This window comes from Aedes albopictus, chromosome 2 (assembly GCF_035046485.1).
Source record: "Aedes albopictus strain Foshan chromosome 2, AalbF5, whole genome shotgun sequence".
NCBI lineage: Eukaryota > Metazoa > Arthropoda > Insecta > Diptera > Culicidae > Aedes > Aedes albopictus.
Genome location: NC_085137.1, coordinates 267127864 through 267145032, shown reverse-complemented (window position 1 = coordinate 267145032; position 17169 = coordinate 267127864). Strand labels below are relative to the sequence as shown.

General features: G+C 42.7%; 2 protein-coding genes and 1 long non-coding RNA gene across 10 annotated transcripts in view; 2 read left to right on the top strand and 1 right to left on the bottom strand.

Annotated features, from left to right (window-relative positions):
• LOC109402987 (liprin-alpha-1) overlaps window positions 1–17169 on the bottom strand; it is a 545355-nt gene that overhangs the window by 317423 nt on the left and 210763 nt on the right. The gene's annotated exons all lie outside the window — the stretch shown is intronic.
• Window positions 1–17169, top strand: part of LOC134288983 (uncharacterized) — a 487443-nt gene that overhangs the window by 316398 nt on the left and 153876 nt on the right. The window lies entirely within an intron of this gene.
• LOC134288074 (uncharacterized protein K02A2.6-like) lies at window positions 3025–16290 on the top strand. Of its 2 annotated transcripts, XM_062851763.1 has the most exons (3): window positions 3025–3999; window positions 4087–5705; window positions 5762–16290. In XM_062851763.1, exons 2-3 carry the CDS (start codon window positions 4512–4514, stop codon window positions 8660–8662), a joined length of 4095 nt encoding a protein of 1364 aa, XP_062707747.1. In that variant the 5' UTR covers window positions 3025–3999; window positions 4087–4511; the 3' UTR covers window positions 8663–16290. The 2 variants fall into 2 exon arrangements, with proteins under 2 accessions (XP_062707747.1, XP_062707746.1); XM_062851762.1 differs by having other exon boundaries at window positions 3025–5705.

Below are 17169 nucleotides of genomic sequence, written 5' to 3'. Positions count from 1 at the left end.
CTCTTCGACTACGCTCTGCAGAGGTATTGGCAAGCGCCGACAGGGTTGTTGAATCGGAACTACGTCTTCGTTGATCTGGATTTTCACCTGCACATTCTGCATCTTTCCAACCTTCAGTTCTTCTTTTTCGGGAACGCAGAACAGCTCGCCGTGGATTTCCAGGATTTTCAACTCCAACGATGTATTTTACACAGCAAATTAGCACCGGTTTCGCTGTCCACAACATACACCTCGTGGAACACGCTGTTTGAACGGGTAGCTATATTTGCACTGAACGTTTTGTAGACCTTCAGTTTACCGTCCCCGTAGACGCTAAGGTACTTTCGAGGTTTATGCATCGCTTCGAATTTTAGCCCATTTTCCTTTAGGTAGCGCCATGTCTTCCGGCTGATTACGTTTACATGGGCCCCGGTGTCCACAATCCAATCCAGCTTAACACCGCCTATGTGGCATGTCACCAACTCGTGCTTGCTTCCGGTAGCATAGATTTGCTGTACGTCGTCGTCGCTGTCTTCACTGCTGGAACTGCAGCCGGCTCGGGCGCCACCTTCGTCATCCGAATCCTGAATCTGCCATACCTTCTTGCCCTTTTTTTCCTTTGCTTTCCTGCTCTCTGGCTTAGTTTTGCACATTTTACGGAAGTGTCCTACTAGCTTGCAACTATCGCAAACTTTATTCTTCGCGGGACAACACTTATCGTTTGCAAAATGTCCGATATTACCGCATCGAAAGCATTTGTCCTTTTTCGTTCCTTTTTTGATTATGTTCACGTTGCTTTGGTCCACTGGCACTGCATTTTTCTTCATATCCTCCTTATTGCGATGCACTGTTTCAAGGATGCGCGCCTCCTGCACTATTTCTTCCACGCTGATCAATTTCTTCTTTATAATGACCTCTCGCAACTCATCCGATACGCTGTTGTCGAACACCTGCTCAGTAATGCGCAAATCGAGAGCATTCCCGTAATCGCACAAACGTCCTTGCTCTCGCAGCCTGCTGACAAACTTCTCAACAGTTTCATCCTCCGCTTGTTTTATCTGCCGGAACACATAGCGATCGTACGGGATGTTGGAGAAAGGTGCGAAATGAGCATCCAACAGTTTGATCGCCTCCGTGTAAACGTCCGAACCAGCTGGAGGCTGTGCATCATGGTTGGGTGTGTCGTAAAAGATGTCCTGGATCTGCGTGCCACCAAAATGCAAGAGGTACGACTTTTTCCTTGATGGTAGAGCCACGCAGTTTACTTCGAGGAACAATTCCAGCGACCGTTTCCATTTTGTCCAGCGCGTTGCAATCGAAGCAGTATTGGAGGTATCGAAAGGTGACAATGTTGACTTGCTATTTTCCATTTCTTTACGCAACTACGGCGACACACTTTTCACTTTTGTTTTGGCTCCTCTTCGCAGACTTCACAACATCAATATCTTCTTTTTCCGCTTCTTTTTTTCACTGACCCTGCTTCTGTCGCTCTGGTGCCGATTGGGGTTATGTTTCCCCCCCAGCCGCCGAATATTTTTCGGGTTATTTCTCACGTAAATCCACGATTCCGCGTCGGATTTCGAATTTAATCAACACTCCGCTGTGTTTACGTTTCTGTCCCACGAATTTAATCCGGTTTTTCTCCAATTGTCGCCAAAATGTGACGAAGTCGAAGTGAAACACACGCGCGTACAAGAAACTAATTGTTTATTCTGCTTTAGTTCACATAGACGGCACAACTGTGTTGCCAGTTATTAAGAAATCACAACAGTCAGGTGGACTATTTCAATTCGACAATGCATTTTTCCCCGACAAAATTTATATTTACGTGGCTAACGCACAATTTTCTTTTGAAATTTATTAGAATAACGGATTGAAATGGAACACATAGTTTTAAGGACAGACTTGTTAGAATCCCAATATGGCCGCCACAATGGCCGATTCTAGGACCTACTCACGATTTTGAGGGCACAAATCTCTTCGTAAACAAAACCAGCGCACCTGATCTTCTTATTTTAAGCTTATTACAAGTGAGCAAGAACAGAATAATAAAATGCACTGTTGTTTGAAGCTTGCTTCTTGAGATTTGTGCGTCTGAAGTTTTGATGTACTATTGAAGCGGGATTTCAAGACGTTTGTCCTTAAGACCAAGCCATTTTGAATCGCTAAAGATTCTTTTTGTCCAGAAAATATTCTTTTGACTGGATTTTGTCTGTTTTGTTTTATTTGTTATTTGCGCCATTTAATCATGGTGAGCATGAGCACCTGAAATCATTTCAGAGTATAGGTACAACGGGTTACGTACAAAAGGCTGAATCACATAAGGCTGAATGATCAAAAGGCTGAAACACATAAGGCTGAATGATCAAAAGGCTGAAAGCATCAAAAGGCTGAAATATATCAAAAGGCTGAAAGATATCAACATGTTGAAAAGTTTTGAAAGTTGTAGAGAATCGAATGAAATGACATTTTGGACATTTATGGCTAATCTATTGGTCTTTGATAAACATTTTACTCGACTTGAAAATGATCATAGGAAACAAAAGAATCTTTGCTCAAAAGTACATTTGGTCAAACGGTCATTTGGTCAAAACCCATTTTACGGAAGAGGAAGTATATGACATTCAATCGATTTGACTATTCATCGAATGGACATCTGGTCACGTGAGCTAACTCTAACTGATGAAAAGACATTCAAGTGGAACATAATCTTATGGATTTCGGTATCATAATGTCTAAGTTATTGTACTTTCTTCAGTATCATATCGGTCAAAGTCCCGTTAATACTAAACTATTTTCGCTCAAATTGACAAAGGATTTCGCCAACAATTTATTTCCACTCGTTTGAAGCATTATGTGTGTCAACTCGAAAACTAAGTTGAATGAGTCTTAGATGTAAACAATTCTGCATTAACATGTCTAAAGGGTCTAACTCGTTTTGTAAACAAACATTGTTTCTGTCGCTGTAGGGTCTATCTCGATCCACCCATGCATTTGGGGGCCGTTATCAGAAAGATCTATCTTCGTTCTTTCTGATAACGGCCCCCAGATGCGTGGGTGGATCGAGATAAGCCCTACAGCGACAGAAACAATGTTTGTTTACAAAACGAGTTAGACCCTTTAGACATGTTAATGCCGAATTGTTCGGGTAATTCGGGTAATAAGCGGTAGTTGATGCAAAAACTATTGTACCTAACTGTTGCTCAAAAATGTTTGAACTTTGTTCAGTTCTAAATTTATAACGCTTGCGGGCTCTAAATTGAACACTAGCGAAATCCGCGAAACTAAAATGGCCATACCTCCACCATGTTTCTTCAGATTTCAAACATTTTGAATGAGCTCAGCTAGGTTCAGAAATTCTTCTGCTATTGGAACCATATCTGAGCGTACCAGTCTGGTCAACATGGGTTTGGGAAAATCCGGATTTCCAATCATATGATTTAATACAATACAGTAACGGAGTTATTGGCATGAATTATCTAAAATCATAAAATAGCCTAAACCAATAGAGTCTGATCATCGGTCCATCAGTTGGCCATTCCTGATTAAGTTTCTCAAGGAACTCCGGGTGACTAAACAAGTTTATTTAGTATCACATATCGACAGAAACTATTTCCCCCGATGTTGTGCGCATAAGAATTCAGAACCGAATTGCAGCACTGCAGTGTGAACGCGTTCAATTTGCATTGAAGTTCATATTCGGCAAACTGCGATTAAATATATGTATATTTGAACAGAACATGCAAATTGAACGCGGCATGAACTGGATAGGACTGAACCCGTAGCATGCTGACTGTGGTGCCTTGGACCAACCCTGAATAAATATACTTAATTATGGGGAGTGCGGGCCTGGCGAGAACTGTCAACGTTCGGGAGCGTGATGTGAGTAGAGAGATAATAAACACATGATTTGAGTTGTTCGTAAAAGTACTTGCGTATTTCATATACATATTCGAGAATACCAATTGGGATTATCACATTTGGCGACGGAGGAGAATATTCTTCAGAAGGAGGTAAAAGGTAAGAGTAAACAAATGCTAAAACATGAAAAAAAAGATTCTTTGTTTTTGTCATTAAGTTGAGGTTATGTCCTTGTTTGATTCCCAGATAAACTAAACTACGCCAGTAGTAGCTGCTAAATGAGCAGCGGGTTCAAGCTACCGAAGCGTAGCGGCTGAAACTGAAACAGCGTGATTCGATACTGTCAAAGCGCAGTAGCTGTTGTAAACAGCGGAAACAAAGTCACCGGTGAGTGGCAGCTGCTAGTCAGCGGGTTTGAAAGCCATTCGAAATTAGCGGCTCGAAAGCGAAACTATCTACCAGGGGGTAGAGGCTCTGGTGAGTCGATTAACGAAGCCATTGCGAGGTGGCGGCTCCAATTCGGAATCTGCAAGGAAGGTAGATGTCCGGGGGCGAGAGAACTTCGGAAGTAGCAAAATTGACAACAAACTGATTGACTGGTAAGTTAATTTGGAAATTTGTAATACACATTACTACAGTAATTGGATCCTTTTAGGATTTTACGACTGACGATGGAGAAGTGGGATATTCCGCAGTTTAAGTTCAAATCCCTACCGCGGAACGTCATTCGCGACGAATGGGTCAAATATAAGAGGAATTTCGGCTACATAATATCCGCTACGAAGGAAACTGACAAAACGCGTATTCGGGATATTTTGCTGGCGAAAGGCGGACCTGACCTCCAAGAGGTGTTTGCATCAATACCGGGTGCTGACGTAAGCGAGGACACCGAAAAAACCATCGATCCATATGCGGTTGCGATTGAGAAACTGGACTCGTATTTTTCACCTAAACAGCACGATACCTTCGAACGGAATCGGTTTTGGCTTTTGAAGCCCAGTTCCGAAGAAAGCCTCGAAAAATTTATGCTGCGCTGCCAAGACCAGGCGAATAAATGTGATTTTGGAAAATCGGCGGCAGAGAGTAGATCAATCAGTGTGATTGACAAAGTGATCCTTTTCGCACCAAGTGAGCTTAAAGAGCAACTGCTCCAACGTGATTCCTTGAGCTTGGATGAAGTGACCAAAATTGTATCAACATACGAGTCCGTGAAGCAGCAAGCCCGGTCCATGAGTATTCCAACAACCGGCTCGGAAAGTTTCCCAGCGGCCACGAACCACGGTTACGAATCGTCCAGTGGTGTGAGCAGAATTCAGCAATTCAATCCAAAGGAATGCACGCGATGTGGACGCAGAGGGCACTACGGGACGGATGTTTCCTGTCCAGCAAAAGGGAAAGAGTGCAACAAATGTAAGCGAGTTGGGCATTTCGCCACCCAGTGCCGCACGAATTTTCCCGTTAAACGTAAATACGATGGACCCACCCGCGGCGGCAAGCGGTTTCAGCCAGAACGTGTTCGGGAGGTCGAGGTACGCACACGTGATGATGATCGAAAAGAGAATGTTTGTTCGGACCCAGGTTTCGACAAGAATTTCATATTTCGCATTAGCGACGGGGACGAACTGCTATGGCTGAAAGTCGGGGGAGTATTGTTGCAAGTTTTAGTTGACTCGGGGTGCAAAAAGAACATAATCGATGAAAAATCATGGGAATATCTGAAAGCAAACAGTGCTAAAGTCTGGAATCAACAGAAGGAGTGTGACGAGGTTTTTCTACCGTACGGTGATCAAGCACAACCGTTAACAATATTGGGCAAGTTTCAAACACTGGTGGAAATCGAAGATGCGAATCATGTTTACGAGAAGGTAAAAAAAATTCTGTTACTGTGATTGATTCTATTCCAATAAGAATTTAATTTCAGGACACTACCTTTTACGTAGTGAAAGGTGGGCAGCAATGTTTGTTGGGCCGGACAACTGCCACCGACTTAGGGGTGTTATTTGTTGGTTTGCCTAGTTCCCACGGAGTGTCCATGCTAGAGGTCACCGCAAAGCACCCGTTTCCCAAGATCAAAGGGGTAAAGGTTAGTATTCCCATTGATCATTCGGTTTCACCGGTTTGTCAGCATCCTCGACGACCACCAATTGCACTCACGTCCAGGATAGAAGAGAAATTGAATTCTTTGCTGGCGAATGACATTATAGAGCGGGTTGAAGGTGGGTGCCAATGGGTGTCTCCGTTAGTCACGGTGGTGAAAGACAACGGAGATTTGCGCCTGTGTGTAGATATGCGTAGGGCAAATTCTGCTATTCTCCGAGAGCGACATATGATGCCAACGATTGAGGATTTCCTTCCGCGATTTGCTTCAGCTAAATTTTTCAGTAGGCTGGACATAAAAGAGGCTTTTCATCAAGTTGAACTGGATGAGAAAAGCCGCTTCATAACCACCTTCATCACCCACATGGGGTTATTTCGGTATAAACGCCTCATGTACGGAATAGTCATAGCACCAGAGATATTTCAACGTATCCTCGAGCAGATTCTCAGCCGCTGTAGTAAGTTCGCTGTCAATTTCATTGATGACATCATGATATTCACAAGAACGGAAGAAGAACACGATGAAGCGCTGAGGATCGTTCTCGGCACGCTACGTGAATACGGGGTACTGTTGAACAAGGACAAATGTGTATTCAAGGTGACATCGTTGGATTTTTTGGGTCACACGATCTCGTCCGACGGTATTCAGCCTTCGAATAACAAAATCGAAGCACTAACAAAATTCCGCCCACCTAGTAGTCAGGAGGAATTAAGAAGCTTCCTTGGACTCGTGACCTATGTAGGACGTTTCCTACCGGATCTTGCTACCACGACTGCGCCTCTACGAGAACTTACACACTCTGGAGTGAAATTTGAATGGGGAAGCGATCAACAACAAGCTTTCGATAAGCTGAAGTGTATGATTGCAAATGTCAAGCTACCGCGATTTTTTGATAACTCCCTACGGACGCGTGTAATTGCTGATGCCTCCCCAGTGGCTCTCGGTGCCGTTCTGATCCAGTTCGAAGATTCTACCGATGACGCCCCTCGCCCAATATCCTATGCAAGCAAAAGCCTTACACCAACTGAACGCAGATACTGCCAAACTGAGAAGGAGGCTCTCGCATTGGTTTGGGCAGTTGAGCGTTTTTCTTGCTATTTACTTGGCCGTACCTTCGAACTGGAAACGGATCACAAGCCGCTCGAAGCGATATTTAAACCATCTTCCAGACCTTGTTCCAGAATAGAGCGATGGGTGCTTCGCTTGCAATCCTTCTCGTTCACTGTAAAGTATCGCAAAGGCTCAAGCAATATTGCAGATCCGCTGTCTCGACTAGTTGTTGATGACACCATCGAAGAATTTGATGCCGAAAACAAGTTTATGGTGCTGGCAGTTATGGAGTCGGCAGCAATCGATGTTCAGGAGCTAGAGGAGTCGATGGAAGGCGATGCGACATTGGTAGCAGTAAAGCGGTGTCTGCAGTCAGGATCTTGGGACGAGCTGGAGGTCAAACCATACGTACCGTTCAAAAGTGAGTTAGGATTGGTGGGAGAGTTGCTGGTTCGCGGTGATAAATTGGTTGTACCGTTGAAGCTCCGCTCAAGGATGTTAGATCTAGCTCACGAAGGCCATCCGGGCGAGTCGGTCATGAAACGGCGTCTCAGAGACCGGGTTTGGTGGCCCGGAATGGATCGCGAGGTCACGAATCGAGTTACGCATTGTGAAGGATGCCGTTTAGTGTCTCTGCCAACCAAACCTGAACCAATGTCCCGACGATCAATGCCAAGTAAACCTTGGGTTGACATAGCGATTGACTTTCTGGGACCAATGCCGAGCGGAGTGTACCTTTTGGTGGTCATCGATTATTATAGCCGTTACAAAGAAGTGGAAGTAATGAATAAGATTACCGCCAAGGAAACTGTTAACCGGCTCAACACCATCTTTACTCGTTTGGGCTACCCGCGAACAATTACTTTAGACAACGCGAAACAATTCGTGGGACTTGAACTGGAGGAATACAATCGCAAACACGGTATCCATTTGAACCACTCGACTCCATATTGGCCACAGGAGAATGGTTTGGTCGAAAGGCAGAATAGGTCTCTGCTTAAACGACTGCAAATCAGCAATGCGCTCGGAAGAGATTGGCATCAGGACCTTCAAGATTATCTGGTGATGTACTACACCACTCCGCATTCCACCACAGGACGCACACCTTCGGAGCTCATGCACGGCAGAACAATTAGATCAAAAATTCCAACTTTGCAGGATATCGAAACAACTCCAACAACATCTGAAGTGGCAGACAGAGACCGATTGCAGAAACAAAAGGGGAAGGAGAATGAAGATTCGCGCAGAGGAGCAAGGAGTTCATCCATTGATCTTGGGGATAAGGTGTTGATGAAAAATCTTCTGCCAGGGAACAAACTCCAAACGACATTCGGCTCGAAGGAATTCAAGGTGATTGACCGTTCGGGACCGCGAGTGACGATTGAGGATCCGGAAAATGGTAGATCGTACGACCGGAATGTGGCACATTTGAAAAGGATTCCTGAGAATACTCAAACGCTCTCAGCTGCCCCAGTGGATACTGAACAAATTGGGGTTGCTGGATGTACAGATTTCCAGGAAGCAGAGGATGACACTTCAGAAGAGGATTTCGCAGGATTCGAGGCAGAGGAGCCGCCTGTCCAGGTACTTGCCAGGAAATCGCCTAACCAGTCTCCTGAGAGGAAACAGCGTGCCAGGAAGTTGCCATCGAAATTTATTGATTACCAGCTTTGATTTCTTATTTTGTTAAAAGGGGAGATGTGGTGCCTTGGACCAACCCTGGATAAATATACTTAATTATGGGGAGTGCGGGCCTGGCGAGAACTGTCAACGTTCGGGAGCGTGATGTGAGTAGAGAGATAATAAACACATGATTTGAGTTGTTCGTAAAAGTACTTGCGTATTTCATATACATATTCGAGAATACCAATTGGGATTACCACACTGACTAACATGTTACCCTGGTATCTGTGATACTAAAATGGTCATATATTTGCGCCATTTCAATTTTGGCAATCTTTTGGGCTAATTCAATCTTCTTTTATTGAAGAGTGAACCAGTCCGACCATCGTGTGTTTGAAAAAATCTAAATTCCTGGAGCTGTATTTCAATATCCGAGACCACAATGTCGTACCAAAGGATCTATGATGCATTACCCTGTGACATAACATAATAACGACCAAACATGTAGATGCGGCACAAGGTTCTAGTCCTAGGACAGAAGACACATAGGATTTAATGAAGATAAGCGCATGTGAATTCAGAGTCGAATGGGAACCGAGCGGGCGCTCTTAAGCAGCAAAAGCTCTGACAGGCAAGTTCAATGCTTTGTCGACCAAAAAATTTAAAGTGCTCAGTTCATTTTTGGCTCACGTTCTGTTCGAATACAATACTGCTCGAAAGAATAGCCTATTTTATAAGAAGGAGAAATATCTGGTAAAAAGTAAGCAGCATCCTGAACTTAAATTATGGTTCTTTCAACATTTTAAAAGAAGGAAAACCTTTGATAAAAAAAAGATGCAGCTATAACATTCAAACACAGTAAGGCCAGCCTATGTTCAACAGAAGAGGAAATCTCCGATGAATCGTTTTTAAGTAATATGGGCACGCAGAAGCTCGCTGCATTTTACACATTGGTAAGAATGCCAACACTGAATATATGCAAATACCTCAAAAGAACAGCCTATTTTTAATAGAAGGAAAAATCACTCACGGGAGAGTTATTAGTATGCAGATATTATCATCAAACCTTTCCGCTTGGTCGTCATACTATACTATTTGCGGCCACAATATTTACTCTTCCATCAGAGATTTTTCCAGCTTTTTTAGAAAGGCTGTTCTTTCGAGGTAAATGCATAGATCATAATTTAACCATTCAACTAGGATGCCTAGTAAACCTCCTTAGCATTAAAATCATTATAACCCATTCGCCTTAGTGGCATTTGAGGCCTGATATCCTTCGGCATAATGACACAGCACCAACGGAAACGACATTTCGGCAAATGCCACTCCGGGGAATAGTATTCCGGAAAATATAATACTTTGTGTAATACCATCTTTTAAATCATTAAATCCTCAGCTCAGATTCTATAGAGTTCATTATTATGCATATTTCAAGTTTTGGAATATGCCATGTTTCAGCCTTTTGTCGTTTCAGCCTTTTGAAATTTCAGCCTTTTGTTACATATCCACAGTTTCAGCCTTTTGTATTCAGCCTTATGTGCATTCAGCCTTATGAAATTCAGCCTTATGTTACCATCCCCCAGAACTCACAGGGTGATAGGACAGTCGTGACAATGTACTCCCTGCGAAGAGAGCAACCAACACAGTGACAGTAAAGGGGAACCAGACCACATTTTTCTAGCTTGGCTGTGTGAGTCAACTTCGGTTTCTTCAGTTACCCCGGACGAATGCAAGTGAAAAATTGCATTATTTTTTATCACTGTTACGACCGTCGTCGGCTTGTGTATTTGTTCCCATCGTCCTTTTTCATCTGGAGACACCACCGGCAACATTAAGCCACCGTACCATGGAGGATATGAAGGAGGATAACTGGACCATCGATGAGCTTGTGAAAGAGTGATGTCCTGTTCGCTGAAGTTTGCGATTTGGCTCGGCTTCAATACAATGCAACAGTGAGTGTTTTACACAGTAAAACCGCTCAGCACTAAAATGTGTAAGCCCTACTCATAAGTGCATAATTTCCAGACCACACAAAAATGTGTTGCAGTTACACATTTTCAAAAACAGCTCGTACACTCGTCTAGATGCGAAATGTTGATATTTTTTTTGTTTTCCAAGGTCACTAGTAAACCTAGCTAGATTGCTGTACAAAAATTTTTGCGAATTTAACGATTTTGCGGACACAGGAGCTGATTTTGTGAATGTGCAAGGGTTACACATTTTTGGTGTAGTCTGGAAATTATGCACTTTTGTGCTGAGCGGCGTTAGCGTGTAGTGTGCCAGGGCTGGTTTAGTTTTTTTTTTCGAAAATCGCATTTTTTAAGTACACCGTGATATGACCCTTTTATATTGAACGCATTTTGTTTGTTTGTTTGCGTTAGTGTATTGTGCTTATTTTGAACTAATTTGAGATTTTTAAGAAAAGCAAAAATCTTATGTAATGTATTCGATTTATTTTTTATGTTTTTTTTTTTTTAATTTTGACGATTTTGTATTTTATTTATTGTTCATGCAGTTGAAAATCGGATTTTTTGACACGCGAAAATCGAGTTTTCTCCTAAACCGTGTGTCGGACGTACGTCGGTCACAGTGCGCTGGATAGAGGGCCAGGTCCGCTGTCCAGCGCACTACGTCCGACGTTAGGTTTCTCGTATGGATTTTGAGAAAATTCGATTGTCGGGTGTGGGGGAACTTCGGGTTTCAACCGCGACGACAATAATTTATTTTTTTTAATTTGGGAAAGAGAATACCTATAAGTGTCTTTTACATAATCGAATGAGAAAAAAAAATCTGGTGGAAACAAAGGATCATGTAAAGTAGTGGTAAATTGCGTAGTAAACTGTTAATCACTTTGCTCTAATGTGTTATCGCAAATTGAAATTTGCTTTCCGATCAAAATTAGTAATATCTCAGTAGCATAGCTTACAATACCTTTTATTATGTTAATACATTATCTTAAGGAAAAAGGAGTTGTTGTGACTCCATACATATTCCATAAATACACGCTACCCTTAAGAGGGTACTCAGAGCTCTAGAAGAGACACTAGAGATCAAGGCTTCTCAACAATTGTTATATGAGAAATATATGAGATGTTTATAAACCACGAACCAGAACGGACTTATTATTTCCTCCTTAAGAAACCGTACATTTACGCGTATATAACAATTTCAGAATGAAATTCGCATATTCCACACATGGTGTTCAAAAAGCTTATTACAACTGAATGTTAAGAAGTGTAATTTGATATCTTTTTGCAGAATATTAGGTAGACCTACTAGCTCAATTACTCTAGGAAATCAAACAGTAGAAAAATGTGGAAGAGTTAGGGATTTAGGAGTTATTTTGGATTCTAAACTATCTTTCACAGACCATTACAACACGATCATCCATAGAGCAAATAACATGCTTGGGTTTATAAAACGCTTCAGCTACAATACAATAAAAACTCTATGTATTTCTTATGTTAGGTCAATTCTGGAATATTGCAGCGTTGTCTGGTCCCCTTTCAGAATAACGCATATCGACAGGATAGAATCAGAAACAATTTCTATTATATGCTTTTCGGAAACTAGGTTGGACAGTATTTCCTCTTCCATCATATGAAGCACGCTGCATGCTCATGAACATTCAGACATTAAAAGAGCGTCATGAGATCACCATGATCTCATTTGTAAATGATATTATTTCGCAACGAATTATTTCATCTGAAATTTTTATCTAAATTCAATTTCTATGCGCCCACACGCCGTCTTCGTAATCGAACACTTTTTAAAACTTGTCATAATCGAACGGATTACATTCTGTAATGAACATTGCGAAATGATTGACTTTACAATGTCTCGGCATAATCTGAAACATTTTTTTTATCTAGTTCATTTATTTGGGGAACAATCGCGTATAACGCTTTGCGGAGCCGAAGATCTTTTTTTGTACTAAATAGTATACATTATACAGAGTAATAACTTTTTCATGATATCTGTTAGTAATGGGGTGAAGCCAGGGTACTCGTGGCAGCTCGAGGTTAGAAGGTCACATTTTGAGGGATGGACAGGGTAAGGATTGGGCCAAAGGTTTCACTGCAGCTCATCCGGGGGTGAATCGCATCTTGCTAGCATATTCGGTGCCTTGTGGTGCTTGTACCAACTTGTTGTGGGACTCGGTCTTCCGGATGGCTAGGAGCAGCTTGGTAACACATAGAGGGCAAAACAGAGAAAATAAAACTGGAGAAGAAATGAAACTAATCGTCAATATAACAGTGCCGGGCCGACTCAAGACACAAGAGACTCTCTGGCAATCCCAGGGTCGGCTAGCTACTAGGTAATCAAGGGCACTTTCGCGATACAAAAACACTAAACACAGAGAACTTTCACATTTCTTACGCAATTTATTAAAAGTTCCTAATTGTTAAGTGTGCGTGTTGTTCTGTGTAATAAATTAGTGTAAATTTGTTAAAGTGTGACCTATTCTATGTTCGGTGGTACCGGTACATACCGCTGCTGCTTGAAGGTGGTGTCGATGGCCGACACAGCGACTCCTGTCGAGCTGTGCGGCCGGAATTCTCGCCGGATGGCAAGGCGAGCGGGGCCGGTACTCAGCCGGCGGGACCAGCGGGCGTTGCTGGGGGGAATGCAGGCGTCTTCCCTCTTGGACGCAATCGGCCGGCCGTGGACTAACCACCTTGGACGGCCGAGAGGGGAAAGCTCCTTAACGTTTAGGGTCTTCGGCCCGAGCTATTCGTCCTCCTATAAGGACTCACGATCTTTTACGGTGAGGCGCGGGAACCGTTCCCGGTTCCACGGGCCGAGCCGTGTGCTAGACGGTGGAGACCTATTTTAGGTCCAACGAAAGAGGTCCTAATGGACGGTACCTTTTACCAAACATTTTTATATTAAGTGCAGGGTACTTATTTACCTGAACGGTATTATCCCCAGAAATAAAACCCTAGCTCCTGCTAGAAAAAGGGGGGGGGGGTCTTCGTTCACCGAATTTCAACCACTGCACTGTTAGAATATCACGTCTTATGTACACGGACGCCTGATACAGATTGGAGGCAAGTTTTGGCAATGGCCGTCTAATTTTCCCAACTTCCGTCATTGTAAGCAATCTCGCTGCCACTCATCTTATCAGCCATGTTACATCAGTAATTAGTAGCCGACATCACATTTACAACGGCACATGACCCTTTCACTTCTGTGGTATCTCTGCTGTTTTTACACAAGAAACGTGAAGGGTCCGACACATAACATAACAAATCAAAACAAAAACCTACAATTTGTAACCAAACGGTTACAGAAATCACAAGCGAATTAAACTTTTATACCAGCAGAGCGAAGAAAGTCGAAAATACATCCCATATATGTGACATTGCGGGTCCCCAACACATCTCTCACAAGAACAAAGGGTTGTCTACCTCGGGCCTCAAGGGTATCCAAAAGTAGTGCTCTGGAGCGGAGACGAGACTCGCGAAGACGGTCTTCTTTTTCTTCACTTTGTTATTTTTTTCTTCTTCCTATCTGTGTTGACATTATGTTTTGGGCTGGTGGTTCAAACACGTACGTGACCGCATCACCTCACATGCAGTGTGACTGAATCCCATTCACGCACAAAATCATGTTTTGGTGAAATTTTGCATCGTCAACAATCGCCAAGCAAAGTAATCATTGGAATATTTTGTTTTCAATTTATTTTTGACAGTACAGGAGAAGAAAATGCTGCTCGGAGTGAATATTGGCTTCAGAATTTATCTCGGATAGCAATACTTTCCTCGTTTTAGGTAACGTAATCAAACGGGCTATAACTGACAGCTCAGTTGGGCTGCATTTGACGTTGCTTTTTTTTCCTCTTCGCGAGTCTCGTCTCAGCTCTGGAGGCGTCATTATCCGGGCATTGCCAAACTACGTGGTCGATGCCATCATAACCGGAACCGCACTTAGTACAAACATTGCTCAACGCGAGGTTTATCCTGTGTAAATGCGCGTCTAGCGAGTAATGGTTGGACATAAGTCTTGACATCACGCGAATGAAATTGCGACTTACACTGTGGTGCATAATTGATCGGACAAACGCCGATTTTCATACAAAATGGCCAAGTTTAAGATGCTGTAACTATGGTTTGCTTTGTTAGATTGAGCTCAATTTCTGACACGGAACTACAAATATGCTGAATTTTGTGTATACAAAGTATAAAATGTTTCATCAATTATGCACCACAGTGTACGTCCAAACCATACCACCACACTCGCAAAGAAACATTAGGAATAATGGAATGTAACCTAATGTATTGTGAATTTGGAAGAAAACCGAAGAATGAGCATCGCTCAAACTTCACTTCATTACTAGCGAACTTGAGGTGAGATGAGACGAGCTCACCATGGTACTCAGACACATTTTTCCGTTGTGAAAACAAAAACCAATTTCACACTACATTCCGGACTTGCCATTTTATTGTAGCCGTGCGCTTACTGTTTTTAGTAAATGAATACTTTTCGGTTTGCGTTTTCGCTAAAAAAAAAAAAAGACGATCGACATTACCAAAACAATTTGTCTTATTAACAGCGGCTAGCGTACCGTTTCACCTTAACCACCAACACCACATGCTCACTCACGCAAAATTTGGCGCGCTCGCACTGACAGACGCCCAGGTGGGATAAAGCCGTGATTGTCGACACGATGTCGGACTGAAAACGAAAACATCAGGGATGCATGTCGGGTCGGATGAGGAATGACAGAAAGTTCGCTGAAAACTTCGCTTCGCTAGTCCAACTGGCGAACTCCGATTTGGTGCTGCGAGGTCAATAACCACCGTCCCAGCTGGCCATCTCGCCAATCATTTTGCCAACTTTGAAGAGAACTCTGGCGAACAAAATGGAAACATTCATCATGTGAGATTCTTCTATCATAGATCTCATCTTCCTGTACGCCCACCTTTGCGAGAGAGTCCGCCTTCTCATTGCCATAAATTGAGCAATGCGAGGGGACCCATACAAAGGTAATCTTGTGCACCCATCTGCTCCCTTATTTTTGTAAGAAAGTAAGATGGAAGTTTTACAGGTTTCATCGATCGGAGTGCCTCAATCGAACTAAGGCTATCCGAGAAGATGAAGAAATGGTCTACGGGCATGTTGGAAATCATCCCCAAGGCGAAGTTGATTGCTGCCAGCTCAGCAACATAAACCGAATAAGGTTCCTGAAGTTTGCGGAAGGCGGTGAAATTTTGACTAAAGACACCGAAACCAGTGGATCCATTAATGCGAGATCCATCAGTGAAGAATCTCTTACAAGAATTGACATTTTGGTACTTTTCGTAAAAAATGCGAGGTATAGATATACTTCGAAGTTGATCTGGTATTTCATGAATAGCTTGTTTCAGGGACAGATCGTATTTAACAGAGGAACTGTCATTAGTGAAGTGTACATGAGGAGGGTTATAACTTGGTAGGCTTATGTCGGACGAAATGTAGAACAGTTAAGTTCTCATGAATTTTGACTGAGTGTTCAGACTGAGAATTTCTTCGATGTTTTCAATAACAAGTGTGTTACTCACTCCACACTTGATAAGTAACCTTAGAGAGAGACAGCCGAGAGCAATATGCAAACAACGGTATTGAATTCGTTCCAACTTTATTAGGTTTGAGTGAATCAAACCAGACCCCAAGGTATTGCGAAGTTAAAGACTGGTCGATTTATGCTCCCAAAAGCTTAAGTTTCAATTGGGCTGGATTTCGCTTTCAAGAAAAAAAAAACCAATTGAGTTTTTTGCGGAGCAAACTCGATCCCCAAACCTATTGCCCAGCCGGACAGATTATTTAGGGAATTTTGCAAGGCCAGTTGAATATCTGATGAAAGCAACGCTAGAAAATCGTTTGTTCCTTTACCCTTGCGAAACCCGAATTGTGTATTTGAGAGCAAGTTATTCGATTCGACCCAAAGATTGAGTCGTGATAAGATCATTTTTTCCAACAATTTCCTTAAACATGATAACATAGCAATTGGGCGGTATGAATTATGATCAGACGCTGGTTTACCAGGCTTTTGAATAGCTATTGCTTTGACCTGTCTCCATTCACGCGGAACGATGTTGTTCTCCATTAATGAGTAGAACAGGTCCAGTAATCGTCATTTTGCGATATCTGGGAGATTCTTCAGAAGATTGAACTTTATCATATCGCGTCCCGGAGCTGAATTGTTTGATGAAAGAAGAGCCATAGAGAACTCCAGCATGGAGAATGGTCTGTCCAGAGAGCCGTCTCCTGAGGAAGTTTCCCAAGAGAGCGGTTCAGCTGGGACCGAGTCTGGGCAGACCTTTTTTGCGAAGTTGAATATCCAGCGATTGGAGTATTCGTCACTCTCATTAGAGGATGAGAGGTTTCGCATGTTGCGAGCCACTCTCCAAAGCGTTGTCATCGAAGTTTCTCTTGAGAGATCCTCAATGAAATGTCGCCAATAACTACGCTTTTTTGCTTTCAGTGGGTTTTTCAGCTGTCTTTCAAGCTTAGCGTACTCTTGATAAAGATCTGAAGTACCATGCCTACGAAAAGCTTTGAAAGCATTAGATTTT

Excerpts from the sequence above, each read along its gene's own strand:
- LOC134288074 (XM_062851763.1), top strand. The coding sequence starts at position 4,512 with ATGGAGAAGTGGGATATTCCGCAGTTTAAGTTCAAATCCCTACCGCGG. Across the intron at positions 5,706-5,761 it reads CGAATCATGTTTACGAGAAG|GACACTACCTTTTACGTAGT; the intron begins GTAAAAAAAATT and ends ATTTAATTTCAG.